General features: G+C 41.4%; 1 protein-coding gene across 1 annotated transcript in view; it reads right to left on the reverse strand.

The window, feature by feature from the left end:
- Positions 1-3,569: 3,569 nt before the first annotated feature.
- Positions 3,570-16,365, reverse strand: part of LOC100463697 (ATP-binding cassette sub-family A member 3-like) — a 156,193-nt gene continuing 143,397 nt past the window's right edge. Inside the window, exons 25-29 of the mRNA XM_034669566.1 lie at positions 11,510-11,697; positions 10,664-10,834; positions 10,101-10,291; positions 4,105-4,178; positions 3,570-3,710 (exon numbers count right to left, since the gene is read on the reverse strand). Of these exons, the coding sequence (XP_034525457.1) occupies positions 3,588-3,710; positions 4,105-4,178; positions 10,101-10,291; positions 10,664-10,834; positions 11,510-11,697 (747 nt within the window). The 3' untranslated portion in view covers positions 3,570-3,587. The remainder of the gene's footprint in view (positions 3,711-4,104; positions 4,179-10,100; positions 10,292-10,663; positions 10,835-11,509; positions 11,698-16,365) is intronic.

Consider the following 16,365-nt stretch of genomic DNA (forward strand, 5'->3'; position numbering starts at 1 on the left):
GCCTCCGGGACAGTCCTGGGAGCACCCTCCGCCTTCCCGGGGAAATCTGGGGAGAAGACACCGGGGCGGGGAGGTCCCACACTCACCCTCGAAACCGCCACGGCCACACTTCCACCTTCACCTCTGAGGGACGCGCGTCACCCGCGCGGCGCCTCCTGCCAACGCCTTCCCCAACCGCCCCGCCGCCTGCCGGTGCGACGCCTTGGTCCCTGCCTCGCATGTGCCCAGTCCCCACCCCGCCCCTCGCTCCTTGCAGCCCTCGCGCCCTCCGGCTTCACCCCCTTCCCAGCACGCATCTCTCTACCCCCCTGCGCACTGGACCCTCTCCTGGACCCGGCAGAGCGTGAGGCCTCACTAAACTCTTCCCTCTCCCACTGCCCGAGGCCCCACGACCCTGAGGGCCCTACCTCAGGCCCGTTCGCTTGCTCCCAGGCGCTTCGCCTCTGCACCCCACTGGACGACCCCACCATCCTCTAACTGTCGCTGGGTCCCCTCTCCCTCATATGTCATGGTCACCCTCAGCGGGCCAGTACCTGGTGGCAGGAAGTGGGAGGAGATTCAGTGGCCGCCGCCCTCCATGGTCTGTGGGGATCAACAGAAAGCTTGCAGAGGTGCAGGCACAGGGGCCCGCCACCCTGCTCCGGGGGCCACTCAAAGCCCCAGAAGCTGCGCGAACCGGCCTAATGCGCGCGGTCCACGCGTCTCGCTCTCAGCTGCACCGCCCCTCGCCCTGGTGGCGTGCTCCGCCTCTGCCCGTGGGCGCTCAGCGCGTGGAGACTCCCACTGCGTCCTCTGCGCGCGCCCCCACTCAGTGGGCCTCACCCCTGGACCTCTCTCCTGCTGCTGCAATTCGTCAATGGTCGCTTCTCTTGGGGAACCGTCCCCCCCACCCCCCGCAATACGCACCTCCACTGTAGCTTAATGGTTGGAAGCCCAGGTTCTGAATTCTATCTGAGGGCAAATGTCTTCCCTACTGAACCAGGTATCGGGTTCTGGCCTCTCAGCGTTAAATGGGGCTGGGCTCTTGAACTGTGAGGTTAAGCTTTGTCAGGAGAGGGTGCTGGAGGGACCCTGCAGGACCAAAGGCTTCTGTTGCAGGTTCAGGTGTTTTCTCTTGATTCTTCTTGCTGCCACCTTGCTGCTGCCAGCGGCAGGTGTGGAGGATATTTCGCGTCATTCACCCTACACCCCTATTCTCATTAACCATGGGCACTCAGTGACTCTCGTAGGTTCCCCTTCCTAGTACCAGCCTGCCAACAACCACAGAAAAGTTTCCTGCTTGCTACATCCAGCCAGTTCCCTGTTGGCCAGCCTAGGCAGCCTGTAACCTACGGGGCATTTCCTGCTTGCTCAGCAGATGTGGAACAGCCTTCATCCAAGGCCAAGGAACTTCCCACCAAGCTCATCTTCTCCAAGAAGATCTGAATCCCAGCCTTGGAGAGGAGTCCTCTTCCAAGTTTGTTTCTTCCTTGGGTATTATCCTTCAGCCATAGTGTATTCTTCAGCATTCTCTATACTTTCTTATGGCTAATCCCCGTTACAGTTAATAATTCTTTTAACTTTCTCTGTTCAAATTGCTGTGTGGTTTCCTGGTTCCTAATAGGGATATTGACAGATATTCCTGCTTGCTTGGTGGGTAACCCTGGGTAAATCCCTCTACCCTCTGAGCGTCCATGTACAGTGAGGATAATAACAGCAGTACCTAGCCCAGAGGTTTGTAGTAGGATTAAACGATGCAATGCATGTAAAGCGCTTAGTAGAGGAATGTACACATTTTTTTTGTTGTTGTTCTTTCTTGCTGCAAGATAAGAGGTGGTTTGAGAAATAGGGAGGGACAGTGAAAAAGACTAGCTGACTCAAGGAATTTTTTTAAAGGATCATTAATAAAGCCAACTGGTGATGAGAGGCAACTAAATAAAATTATTAAAATAAATTTAAATTAATAAAGTGAGTTTCCTCTCCCTTTTTAGAGATGGACAGGCTAGGAAACAAATTTTGCAGTTACTGAAATCACATGACAAAGATCTATGGGTAGTATTGGTTGGAACCAACAGAAAGTTATATTACAGCTGAAAACAATAAAACAATAGTTTCTGGATATCACTTTATCACAATATCCAACTGAGGATATAAAAACCATCACCCCCAAACCACCCCAAAATAGAACAGCTTCAGTGACTCTTTCCATCTTGTAATTCCAGGAGGATCATCCTCCTTGTCTGCTTATCAGCCTATGAATCTAGAGAAGTGATTAGTTTTCTTGTATTTTTTTAATGGGGGACTCCGTGTGCCCAAACAAGAATCAGAAGAACTCTGTCTCCCTCTATACCTTATTTCTCCTTTGTTCCTTCTTAATCAGAGATTTGGGCAAGAGTAGAAAAGTATGGGACACCTGGGTGGCTTAGTCCTTAAGCGTCCGCCTTCAGCTCAGGGCATGATCCCAGAGTCCTGGGATCGAGCCCCACATCAGGCTCCTCCAGTATGAGCCTGCTTCTTCCTCTCCCACTCCCCCTGCTTGTGTTCCCTCTCTCACTGGCTGTCTCTCTCTCTCTGTCAAATAAATAAATAAAACATCTTTAAAAAAAGAAAAGTAAACACACTATTTTTAATGAATGTTTTTACTTCCTTTCTTGGACTCTAAATATTCTTTTTTTTTAAAAAAAGATTTTATTTATTTATTCGACAGAGATAGAGACAGCCAGCGAGAGAGGGAACACAAGCAGGGGGAGTGGGAGAGGAAGAAGCAGGCTCATAGCAGAGGAGCCTGATGTGGGGCTTGATCTCATAACGCCGGGGTCATGCCCTGAGCCGAAGGCAAACGCTTAACCTNAGTGGGAGAGGAAGAAGCAGGCTCATAGCAGAGGAGCCTGATGTGGGGCTTGATCCCATAACGCCGGGGTCATGCCCTGAGCCGAAGGCAAACGCTTAACCTCTGTGCCACCCAGGCGCCCCTGGACTCTAAATATTCTTAGTGCAAAGATTTTCTTACAAATGTAGATAAATATAGAATCTTGTTTTGAATTTTGGAAATAATCCAACTTATCCCCCATAAACTTTGACACTGATTTTGAGTCTTCTTTTTTTTTATAAAATTGGTGTGTGTGTGTGTGTGTGTGCACGCACATGCACGTGCACATGCATATACATAGGAAAGATGATTTTTCCTTCAGGCTTTATGATCCTCTTACATATAATTCAGCTGCAAATACATAAAGCTTTTGCTTGTCAGGCTGTCCCATCTGACAGCTCCATCATTTCTGGACGTTTCTGTTCAAATATTCAAAATACTCAGGAATAAGTCCTTGTCCCCACCCTGATAAATGCTGATCTTACATGTATCTAGCATAGAAAACAGGAATTTTACCAAATGTCTTTAGATTTGCACAAGCCATCCATGTAAATGTACAAAGAATTGACATATGGTCTCCTTTGGAGGACTCTTTATTTCATAAATAAATAAATATATATATATATACACCAAGATATACACACACAGAAATACCCCTCTATGTATCCAGGTGTAGTAGATAGTACTAAGGAAGACATAGTGTCATTAATTAGAAGTGAATCTCATTGCACCTTTTTTTTCAATCACCTTCTGTGTTCTCTGGGGTGGCAAAAGTCAGGAAGACTTGTTCCAGCGTTATCTGACTGATGGAATAGTCTTCTAAATTGAATTGCTCTTTAGCTTCCTCCAAAATACCAAACACCTTTAGGAACGACAGCAATTAAAAAAGTGCAGTTACCATTGCAGGCATAACACCAGCGCCCAACACAGATGAGCCTCTTCACCACTTCCTCCAACTCCTACCAAGTTATTGTTTGATGACAAAAAGCACAGATGGGGAATATGAGAAAATGACAGAATAGATCATTGAGAATCCAAGAGTAAGCAATTCTCTGTCCCCATTTTCTTGAGGGGGACAAAAATGGGATTTAGAGGTGGAAATCTGAAACAAACTCTAGGAACCACTGAAGAGTAATCTAAAGTCTCTGCTCCTTCTATAACATTAGGCTCCCATTTCACATGACAGTACTAAACACTTCCCATTATTAGTGCTTTCTTAACATGTAACATTAGAAGAGCATGGTTGCTAAAATCACCTTTCCCCAGCCATTGTCCTTTCTGGGAATGTAGTAGTTAAGGATCCCTTGATTCTCATGTTTTAATTCACTACCTAGGAGAGGAAAGATAGATGAATAATCTTACAGATTTCATTTTAAAGTTCCAAAATATTGCTACATTATCTTAATTATACAAAATTAAGGGATGACTAAATAAAAGAGGGACATCATCCAAGAGCCCACCTCTTTAGTATATGTGACATTGTCAATTCTTTCAGCAGGCTTCAGTCACAAAAAGATTGTTAGCTCATATGCACAATGTAAAGAACTTGAGCCTTCTAAAATGCTATTGTGACTACAAACCAAGTTTTGAGAATATAAACTAGCAGGATTTTCATTCTAGTTGTGTGAGTATGTATGCATGTACAGTGTGTTTGCTGGGGAGTATAGCAGGGCAAGACATACTGTGAAAAAGGAAATCACACATATAAATGCCCAAAGTCAGGTTGTGTGTTCTTATTTCTTTTACAGGTGAGTAAGAATCAACCGGTAGAATGAGAGGGAAGGGTATCCATTTCAAATTCAGAACAAACAGATGTGCTTGTACTTATCATTGCATATTTGAAATTATTACTAATTAAAGTAGCGGGTTAAAATTGTTTTAAAAATATATGTTAGAGTAATCAAAGAAGTTATGAGACTGAGGTGGGTCTAATACCTTGGTAGCCTGTAAGTAAATCAAAACCTAAACCAGAGTAAAATGCACTTGAATCTGAGAAAACGAAACTCAAGAACAGACAACTACAAATAGCCAACTAGGTTTTTGCAAATTAGACAACAGCTTAAGCTATAGCAAACCAAATATTCCCTTGCTTACCCACATGTCTTTTCTATATAAACCTCTCTGTTAGCTCTTGTTTGTAGTGTCCTTCTCATCACCTTTAGTGTGGTGCTGCCCAGTTAGAATCGATATATGTTCTAATAAACTCCTGAAAATTGTAATATGCACCAGTTTATCTTTTAACAGTTCCGATGTCAGAATCAGGGTCCAAAAGTACCCTCCCACCCAATGTCCTGGGAGCAAAGAGCAAACAGGCATTGGTACTCGCTGAGCCCTTTGTGGGCTTTCACACTGTGCCTGAAGATTGTAGGAAGTCATGGTGCCTGGCTAGAGATTTAATAAACATATGCCTTCCTGGATGAGAGTAACTGAAAAGCAAGGAAGGAGTGTCTGGAAAACTGGCCTCTTTTAAGATTTCTGGGCTGAAAACAGCCGGATCCTTGTTGCAGCTCAATGGACTCATCCAGGGAATAAATGCTTGACTTAGGAGTACATTTATCTTAGGAGGTCATCTACTCCACATACTCCCTGTCTGCATGCCCATCACGAGCACAGCTTGTTTATTCACAAGATACTCCCTAGACCACTGTCCTGATTATTACAGCTTCACATTCTTTCTTGTTTTTCTTCTTCCCTTGTATTGATCACATTCACAATAAAGGTAGAGGCAAGGCTTGGCTCAGGGCCTCTCACCACTAGAGCATCTGGTCCCCAGGCCCTCTCCTTTCTCCTTCTACGGTGTCTGGAGTAAGCTTTTCATTTGCCGTCTCAGGGTTTGCTGGCCAAACCCGACAGAAGATCTTGGGTATGTATGTCCCTCTTGGATATCCGAGCTCTCAGTATTGTGTCATGAGCTCTCCGACTTGATTTCAGCTTTTCTTTTACCAGACTGGGTCTGAGGTTGAACAGGGTCTGACTTATTATTAGCTCTCTGACTTCAACCAAACTGGGTCCAGGGTCAGACTGGCTCCAACTTAAACTGGACTGAATTCAATGTGGGCCTTAGGTAGGTAAAATTTTTTTTAAGGAATGGAGAGAAAAAATTAGTTTCTCTTAGTCCAAAGAGTCTAGGACTTTTCCATCTGGGACTCCAGCTAAACATTGTGTGTAAAAATTATGGGTCTATGTTTTTTTTTATCCATTCTGCCAATCTCTGTCTTTTGTTTGGAGAGTTTAATAAAGTTTACATCTTTTCTGGCCTTCCTTTCTAAAAGACAACCCTGCCAGGTATATTATTCTTGCTTGACAGATATTTTTTTCTACCAATATTTTGAATACATAATCTCACATTCTCTTGGCCTGTAAAACTTCTGTTGAGAAAACTGGTCATGGTCTTATAGGGTCCCCTTGCATGACACTTTTCTCTTGTTGCTTTCAAAATTCTCTTTTGACAATTGCAAAATGTATTACAATGTGTTTCTCAGTTAACCTTTTTTTCTAATTCAACTATTTGGGGTCCTTTGGGCCTCATGAATATGTATATCTATATCCCCTCAACGTTTGGGAAGTATTCTGCCATTATTGCTTTAAACAGACTTCCTGTTATTTTTCTCTCTTGTCTTCTGAAATTCCCATAATGCATATAATTTTTTTCTGTTTCAATGTCCCATGAGTCCTGTAGGCTTTTTTTTTCATTTTTTATCATTCTTTTTTTTCTTTTTTGCATCTCTGACTGGATAATTTCAAATGGCATATCTCATAGTTTACTGATTATTTCTTCTGCTTGGTTGAGTCTGCTGTTAAAGCTCTTCTTCGGTTCAATAATTATTTTTCAGCTCTAGGATTTCTGTTTGTTTGATGGTGACTATTTCTTGTATTTTTCATTTTGTTCATGCATTGTACAACTAATTTTTTTTAGTTGTCTTTCTGTGTGTTCTTGTAGTTCACTAAACCTCTTTAAAAGTATTATTCTAAATTCTTTGTCAGATAATTCATAGATCTCTCTTCAGGGTCAGTTATTGGAGATCTGTTAGTTTCTTTTGGTGGTACCATGTTTACCTGATTCTCTGTGGTATTTGATTCCTTGTGTTTGTACCTCCACATTTGAGTAAGTAATTTCATAGACTTTATAGGTTCACTTCAGCAGGACAGACCTTCACCCATGAGCTTGAGGTACTGCACTATTTATATGGTAGCTTCCATGGGCAGGCAATGCTTGTTATCAGGGTCTTGGTTTGGGTGGGTACAATGCTTGTGCTCTGAGGTGGGGGGAAGAGGGGTGGCTATCTGTGTTCTATGGTTTGATTATACTGCCAGCTGAGCTCTGCATTCAAGCAGTCTAGTGGTGCCATTAGCTGAGTTCTGTAAAGACCTCTGGCCAGATGAGGTATAGGCTGTGTTCCCTACCAAGGTGGTGCCAGCAGGTGTTTGGACTCCACAATTGGGTAGGGCTAGGGGCTAAGCACCATTGCTTTTGTTTGGGGGAGGCCTCAGGCTGTGCTCTCCAACAGGATGGTGCTACCTTCTGGTCTCTGTGTTTTAGTGGAGCCACAAGAAAGGCTTAAGAGTCGGATAAGGCATAGGCTGTGCTCTAAAATTATGCAGGTGCTATGACTGTGTCCCAAAACTGGGCAGGACTGCTGGCTGGCCTTTACAATCTAGTACGCTGCTGGCTGTGTTTCATTGTTGGGTAAGGTCACAGCCTGGGCTACTTTTTAGGGGGGCGTCCAGCTGTATCTCATAGTTACATGGAACTAGAGACTGTGCTCCACAGTTGGGTAGGGTCACTGTCTGTGTTCTGTCTTCAGATGGTGCCACAGGTTATGCTGCATGATTACTTGGGGTCACTCGCTGGGCTCCTTGCCTGGGTGAGTCCATAGGCTTTGTTCAGCAATTGGGCAAGGTCACATTCTAGGCTCTGCAGGTGAGCAGTACCATAGGCTAGGTTCCATGGGCAGTACCATAGGCAGTACCATAGGCTAGGTTCCAAGATCAGCATGCATGCTCCCTGGTTATGTGGGGCCAGAGACTATAATTAACAGTTGGACAGGGCTGTTAGTTTGGGTCCTAGCCCAAGCTGACTACAGAATGAATTCAATAGCTTCCTGGATTCACTGATCAGGCTTCCTGCCTTTGCTTATAATATTTATTTCATCTTTTTAAAGGCCACTATTTATATATGGGTTCCATGTCAGTTCCTTTTCAATTCTGTCATATTGGAATAGATTTGCTCAAAATAATGTGAGGAATAATGGGGCAACAGCCACCTTACAGGTGAGAAAGTGCCTCAAACCCACATTCCCATTAAAGTTCTTGGGTCCACATCCTGGGGAATAGGTTTTGGGTCAGTGTTTAGTGTCCCTTCTTCAAGTAGAGCAAGTAGCTAGGATAGCACAAAGTGAGATTTTTCTGGTCACAGCTTTTCTTTGTGGTGATTTAGGGACGACATCAAATAGAACTCTGAAACAAGCACTCAGAAATATTTCCCAAATGAATGCATAAGTGAATATTGAACTTCCTAATGGACTTTGCTCTAAAGAAATTCTACTTCCCATACATATGTTCCCCACATGTAGTCTTCAATCCATTTCTTTCTATTTTCTGATTTCCATTCTTACTGCATAATCCATCATGCATTTTCCATTGCTTAGAAGATAAAATTCTGACTCCCCACCTGACACACAATAGACTTCTGTGATATTTTGCTCAGCATAGCAGGGTGGAAACAAAGTAAAAGCCAGAATTATTAAGTCTTGGCATGTCCCTGCTTTATATTTTGGAAAGAGAAGTAAAGAACAGAAAAAAATAGTTGGTTTCTCTGGTATTGTACCATATAGGCAGAGAGATGCTTACTGAATTTGGCTTGAAGAAGCATGCTACTTTCGAAAGAAGAGAAAAGCTTACTGATTCTTATTTGAATCTCAATTCCATATCCTGGCTCTGACAGAAAGAGACCAGAGTTACATTATTAGTGCAAGGAAAAAAAACCTTTAAAGTTTTGATGGATGATATCATGGACCGAATTGTATCCCCCCAAATTCATATGCTAAAGTTCTAACCCCAAATGTGATTGCATTTGGACAAAGGGCATTTAAGGAGGTAATTAATGTTAAATGAGGTTGTAAGGATGGGGCCTCAATCCACTATAACTGGTGTCCTTATAAAAAGAAGAAGATACACCAGGGATGTACACAAAGAGATAAGGTTGTGTGAGGACACAGCAAGAAGGCAGCCATCAGCAAGCCAAAGAGAGAGGCCTCAGGGAAAACCAGACCTGCTGAAACCTTGATATTGGACTTCTGGCCAGGAAACTGTGAGAAAATAAATTTCTGTTGTTTTAGCCACCTAGTCTGTGGTATTTTATCATAGCAGCCCTAGTAGACTTACACAAACTATATGTGCAAATAATTGAGAATTATGCTCAAACACATGACTTTAGATATATAAATCATACAGATAGTACTAATCTACAACTGCCCTATAGTTACATAATATACAAAAGTTAGGCGAATACTATTGACCTTTGAGCAATACAGGGCTTAGTGTATAACTTTCAACTCCCCCAAAACTTAACTACTAATAGCCTACTGTTGACAGGAAGTCAATCGATTGACAGTCAATTAATGTATATTGTGTATGTTACATGTACTGTGTGCTGTATTATTACAATACAGTAAGCTAGAGAAAAGAAAATGGTATTAAGAAAACTTTAAGGAAAGGAAAATACACTTAGAGTACTGTACTTACCAAAAAAAAAAATCCATGCATAAGTTGACCCATGCCATTCAAACCCATGTGGTTCAAGGGTCAACTGTATTTCTGTTTGTTTGTGGTTTCTTTCTCTGTGAAATCTTCTTAACACAACCAGGCATAGAATTTTATAAGAACAAATATTAAAAAGGATCCCCAAGGGCATCTAGGTGGCTCAGTTGGTTAAGCATCCAACTGGTAGTTTTTGCTCAAGTGATGATCTCAGGTTGTGAGATTGAGCCCTGCATTGGGCTCCATGCTCAGCGTGGGGTTTTGCTTAAGATTCTCTCTCTCCCTCTATTCCTCCCCACCCCACCTTGTGCACTCTCTCTCTCTAAAAATAATTTAAAAAATTTTAAAAATAAAAAAGATCTCAAATGAAAGATCAATAAATATTAAAAACGCACAAGAAATAGTTATTGGAGACACATGCCATCTGGGTGGTGAGAACAACTAATATGATTTAACAATCTCTAACAAAGTTAGCCTAACCAACCTAATTTACCTGGGAAAACCGTTGCAATATATTTTTTAAAATCCTCTAATTTATTCTCATCCGTATCCATGTTGAACTTAACCTTCAGGATGTAAACATTGCCAAACTTGTTCTTGAGGTGCTGAGGGCTGCCCAGGCACTTGAATTTTCCCTTCACCATTATGGCCAGCCTGGTACAGAGGGCATCACATTCCTCCATACTAGCAAAACAAGACACAGGAATGATGTAAGGCTGAAAAGATCTCCATTGGAAGACATCCTGTAGTTCAACTTTCCAGTATTTTGTGACTCTTTTTAAAATGGGAAGTTGGATTTGCCTATCATCAGAATCATGCAAAGTGGAGATACTTTTAAATTCAAAGTAGTTGAGGACCAAATTCTCAAATGGAACAGATCCTAAACTTTCTGCCCTCTCCTCTCACAGAGAGTTCTTGGCCATTCCATTCACTAGGATTCAGGAGGAGCTCATACTTAGGCAAGTTTATTGTCCAATATTACAAGCCCCAAATAATACTCTCCCATAGCCACAAAAACACTTCCAACCTTTAATCAAGCCTCTCAATAAACCACACCTGTGAGAGGTAATGATGATGACTTTGCCACTTTCACGTGCCCTTGTTACTGTGTTCCAGAGCAGGCGCCGGGCCCCTGGGTCCATGCCAGTTGATGGCTCATCCAGGAAGATGACTGAGGGCTTTCCCATTAGGGCAATGGCATTACTCAGTCTACGTTTGTTTCCTCCACTTCATGGTCAAGGAAGGAGACAGAAAGCAGAAGCAGAGATTAAATTACATTACAGTTATCTAATACATCGAACACCTATTTAATATATGTCATCTTTTCCAGAAAACAATTTGCCTATTTCCAAAATGCTGAGTCAGGGAGCAAGCAGAGGAACTAAAAATGCTGATTACATGCAGCTCAACCAAGGCACCAGACCCAAAACTACATGCATAAATCAAATCATTTACATTTGAAATGTAGAAAGGTGACTTTCATTTACAAAATCAATTTTAGCCATTTTATCAGTGAAATTTATATTCTTATTCTTGAGATTCCTTGGGAATCCTAGATACATAAACTATATAGTGGCCAGGCTAATACAAAGAATCTTGCATTGTCTTTGAGAGACACAGAACTATAGAGGTAGAAAAATGGTCACTTTTGTAATTCAGTGGCTACAATTCTAATAGCACCAAGATTTTGACTTCTATTTTTGCAAAGGGAAGATATGATACTGTTTAGGTCTTCTTTACTGTTGGCATCTAAACACTGGCAGGCCATGAGATTGCTTCACAGTCATTGCCTCTGTTTGTCAGTGGAACTCTGGTTAAACCGTAGGCACCCATTCCAAAGAGCAGAAACATAGGAGACTCATCAATATTAGCTGCAGTGAGAGCACCAGTATAATATCTCACCTGTAACTGTAAATAAACTTGTCAGCATAGGGTTCCAGATTCAGTGATTGCAACAGTTCATTCACATATTGTGTAATCTGGGTCTCAGGAATCCCCCACAACCTGGCATACATGATTATAATTTCCCGAGCAGTCATGTAATCCAGCAAAGCATCAAACTGTGGACAATAGCCTATTTTTGACCTTACCTGAAATAAGAGAATAACAATGGACACAATTCAACTATCTTATTGAGCATATAGTAAATACGGATAACATACAAGGCTTGTAGTTCTCCAGCCCATGCCTCTAAAAAGGTTAGAACCCACAGAGTTTTTCCAAAGAATTTCTCCAGTGATTATAGAATCATTGTATCTGGAGGCTATTATCATGTATGGGAACACAAGTGTGCAAAAGTGTGGATTTTTCTATCATAATTTATCTCCCTATATATGGCCATAATCAATCGATGAAATAAATGGAAAATTGTCTTAAAATAACAGTGCACCTATTTACATAAGTATATTCACCTGAAGAAGCAGAATGAGATAGAAAGAGGTTAGTTTACCATTGGTTCAACCTTTACTCATCACAAGCCTAAAGGAAATTCGGATGACCCTAAAAAGTAAAAGAGATCTAAATGACTAGTGTGATGTACAAGGTTAATAACTGGGTGGAAATTTTTGAAATTTGGGACTTTATTTTCTAAGTCTTCATTGGTTTAGTCTCAAGGAATGCTAGGATATCATAACCAAAGACTTCATAGAAGGAGAGTTTCAACAGTAACATCTGGCTTCAGCTCAGTGGCATACTACTTTTTGGTAATAGTAGTAGATAGTTGGGCAATAACTGGGGTCTTCCATAGCTCTTTTATATGCAGTATGACTTCATGACCATTGTTTAAAATGTTGGTGAGTAGAACTGGGATCCTAGCTCTTATTTTGGTTATATATTGATGATGAAGGAAGACTTAGCATATAATAAAACTGTTATAATATTTAGACAAAATATCTGACTAAAATCTAAGTTAAAATCAATAATTATCTTGGTAAACTGCTTCCTCGTGCATGGATTAGGCCTGTCCCTCTGTTGCTGTTCCATCTTCTTGAGGTGAGAATATAAAAACTGCATTTTAGATTTTTCTATTCTTTTGAGTGAGGCTTGGATGGCTATGTATTTCCCCCTTAGGACTGCCTTTGCAGTATCCCATAGGCTTTGGACCATTGTGTTTTCATTCTCGTTGGTCTCCATAAGTTGTTTAAATTGATTTTTTATTTCCTGGTTTATTGAATCATTCCTGAGCAGGATGGTTCTTAGTCTCCAAGTGTTTGAGTTTCTTCCAAATTTTTCCTTGTGGTTAGGTTCCAATTTCAAAGCGTTGTGGTCTGAGAATATGCAGGGAATAATTTCAGTCTTTTGGTATCAGTTGAGACCTGTTTTGTGTTCCAGAACATGGTCTATTCTTGAGAATGTTCCATGGGCATTTGAATAGAATGGGTATTCTTTGGTTCAGGGGTGTAGTGTTCTATATATATCTATGAGGTCCAACTCGTCAAGTATGGCATTCAAAGCCTTTGATTCTTTGCTTAGTTTTTGCCAGGGTGTTCTGTCTATTTCTGATAGTGGGGTGTTGAGGTCCCCTACTATTACTGTGTTCTTATCTATATGTCTCTTTATTTTGGTTAAGAGTTGGCTTGTGTATCTTGCTGCTCCCCTGTTGGGGGCATATATATTAATAATTGTCATATCCACTTGTTGAATACTTCCTTTAAGAATAATATAGTGCCCTTCTGTATCTCTCTCTATGGCCTCTAGTTTAAAATCCAGTCTATCTGATATGAGAATTGCTACTCCAGCTTTCTTTTGAGGTCCATTTGCGTGGAAGATGGTACTCCATCCCCTTACTCTAAGTCTGAATGCATCTTTGGGTTCAAAATGAGTCTCTTGTAGACAGCAAATGGATGGGTCATGTCTTTTTATCCAATCTGCAACCCTGTGGCGTTTTATGGGAGAGTTTAAGCCATTTAGATTGATAGAGATTATTGACAGATATGATTTTAATGATGCCATTTCTCTTTAAAGTCTTTGTATCGGTTGTGACTTGCTGCTCTGTATCACTCTTGGGGCCTTTTTACCTTTATAGAGCCCCCCTTAATATCTCCTGTAGGGCTGGTTTCGTGGTTACGAAATTGGTTAATGATTGGCGATTTTGGAACGTCTTTATTTCTCCATCAATTCTGAATGACAGCTTTGCTGGATAAAGGATCCTTGGCTGCATGTTTTTCTCTGAAAGAGCTTTAAAAATGCCCCCCCAAGCCTTTCTCTCATTCCAGGTCTCTGTAGACAGGTCTGACGTAATCCTGATACCTTTGCCTTGGTACGTGAGAAATTTCTTTGCCCTGGCCGCTTTCAATACTGTATCCTTGGATCTAATATTTGCGAATTGCACTATGACATGCCGTGGCGTAGGTTTGTCCTGGTTGAGCTTGGATGGGGTCCTCTCTGCCTCTTGGACACGAATGCTTGTTTCCCTTGCTAGATTAGGGAAGTTTTCAGCTACAATTTGTTCAAATATCTCTTCTAGACCTCTGTTTTTCTCCACCCCTTCAGGGATGCCGATGATTCTGACATTGGATCGTTTCATAGAGTCAGTAATCTCCCGTAATCTACATTCGTGGGCGTGGATTTTTTTAAGACCAGCNCTCCCATTTTGTGGGCTGCATCTCAGTTTTTTGACTTTTTCCTTTGCTGTGTGGAAGATTTTTATCTTGATGAAGTCCCAAAAGTTCATTTTTGCTTTTGTTTCCCTTGCCTTTGGGGACATGTCTTGGAAGGCATTGCTGTGGCCGATGTCAAAGAGGTTACCGCCTATGTTCTCCTCTAGGATTTTGATGGATTCTTGTCTCACATTGAGTTCTTTCATCCATTTAGAGTTTATTTTTGTGTATGGTGTAAGAAAGTCATCCAGCCTCATTCTTCTGCATGTGGCTGCCCAGTTTTCCCAGCACCATTTATTGAAGAGGCTGTCTTTTTTCCATTGGATATTTTTTCCTGCTTTGTCAAAAATTAGTTGACCATAGAGTTGATGGTTCATTTTGGGGCCCATTAAATTTTGTTCCATTGGTCTATTGTCTGTTTTTGTGCCAGCACCATGCTGTCTTGGTGATCACAGTTTTGTAATATAGCTTGAAATTTTTTTTTAAAAAAAGAAATTAACTCATAATAATATATATTAAAAAACACAGATTCAGCAGATTCTGGGAAGATGGCAGAGTTGGAAGCTCCAATTTTTTCTCCCCACCTAGACAACAATTACATTGGCAGAATCTGACTGATAGAACTGTTTTGGAACCCTGGAGTCTATTGAAAGCTTGGAAATTCCAAGGGAAGATGTGGACTGTACATGTGGTTAATTTTAATCAATTCCAGCTTTTAGCACACTAGCACCTACCATCCTTTATTCCTAACACTATGGTAACATCTGTGCCCCTGTTCCCAGAGCAGCCTCCACAGAGCTCAGGGAGCTGGCAGGGCTAAAGGGATCCTGTCCTCCAAATATTGGGCACCTGACATGATTGCTTATTGCTGCTTCTTTCACAAACAGGAAAGTAAAGCCCATTCAAAGGAAGAAAATAAGTCAATAAACACTGTCCCTCAGTAAGATCTGATGATAGATCTGTTACACACAGACTTTATTTTTTAAATGTTTTTTTATTATATTATGTTAGTCACCATACAGTACATCCCTGGTTTCTGATGTAAAGTTTGATGATTCATTAGTTGCGTATGACACCCAGTGCACCATGCAATACATGCCCTCCTTACTACCCATCACCAGTCTATCCCATTCCTCCATCCCCCTCCCCTCTGAAGCCCTCACTTTGTTTCTCAGAGTCCATAGTCTCTCAGGCTTCATTCCCCCTTCTGGTTACCCCCCCTTTCTTTATTCCTTTCATCCCCTACCAATCTTCCTAGTTCTTATGTTCCATAGATGAGAGAGATCATATGATAATTGTCTTTCTCTGCTTGACTTATTTCACTTAGCATTATCTCCTCCAGTGCTGTCCATGTTGCAGCAAATGTTGAGAATTCGTTCTTTCTGATAGCTGAGTAATATTCCATTGTATATATGGACCACAACTTCTTAATCCAGTCATCTATTGAAGGGCATCTCAGTTCCTTCCATGATTTAGCTATAGTGGACAATGCTGCTATGAACATTGGTGTGCAACTGGCCCTTCTCTTCACTACGTCTGTATCTTTGGGGTAAATACCCAGTAGTGCAATGGGTGGGTCATAGGGTAGCTCAATTTTTAACATTTTAAGGGACCTCCACACTGTTTTCCAGAGTGGCTGTAACAACTTGAATTCCCACCAACAATGTAGGAGGGATCCTCTTTCTCCACATCCTCTCCAGCAATTGTAGTTTCTTTTTTAAATTTTTTTTTTAAGATTTTTATTTATTTATTTGACAGAGACAGAGACAGCCAGTGAGAGAGGGAACACAAGCAGGGAGAGTGGGAGAGGAAGAAGCAGGCTCATAGCGGAGGAGCCTGACCAGCAATTGTTGTTTCTTGCCTTGTCAATATTTGCCATTCTAACTGGTGTAAGGTGGTATCTTAGTGTGGTTTTGATTTGAATTTCCCTGATGGCTAATGATTTTGAACATTTTTTCATACACAATGACTTTAAAACTGCTTTCTTAAAGATGGTCAAAGAACTAAAGGAAAACCTAGAGAAAGTCAAGAAAACAGTGTATAAACATAATGGAAATTATCAGTAAAGAGGTAGAAAATCTAAAGAGAAACTAAAAGAAATCCCAGAACTATGAAGTATAATAACTGAAGTGAAAAATTCACTGGAAGGATTCAAAGGCA

This window comes from Ailuropoda melanoleuca, chromosome 10 (genome assembly GCF_002007445.2).
Source record: "Ailuropoda melanoleuca isolate Jingjing chromosome 10, ASM200744v2, whole genome shotgun sequence".
Lineage (NCBI taxonomy): Eukaryota > Metazoa > Chordata > Mammalia > Carnivora > Ursidae > Ailuropoda > Ailuropoda melanoleuca.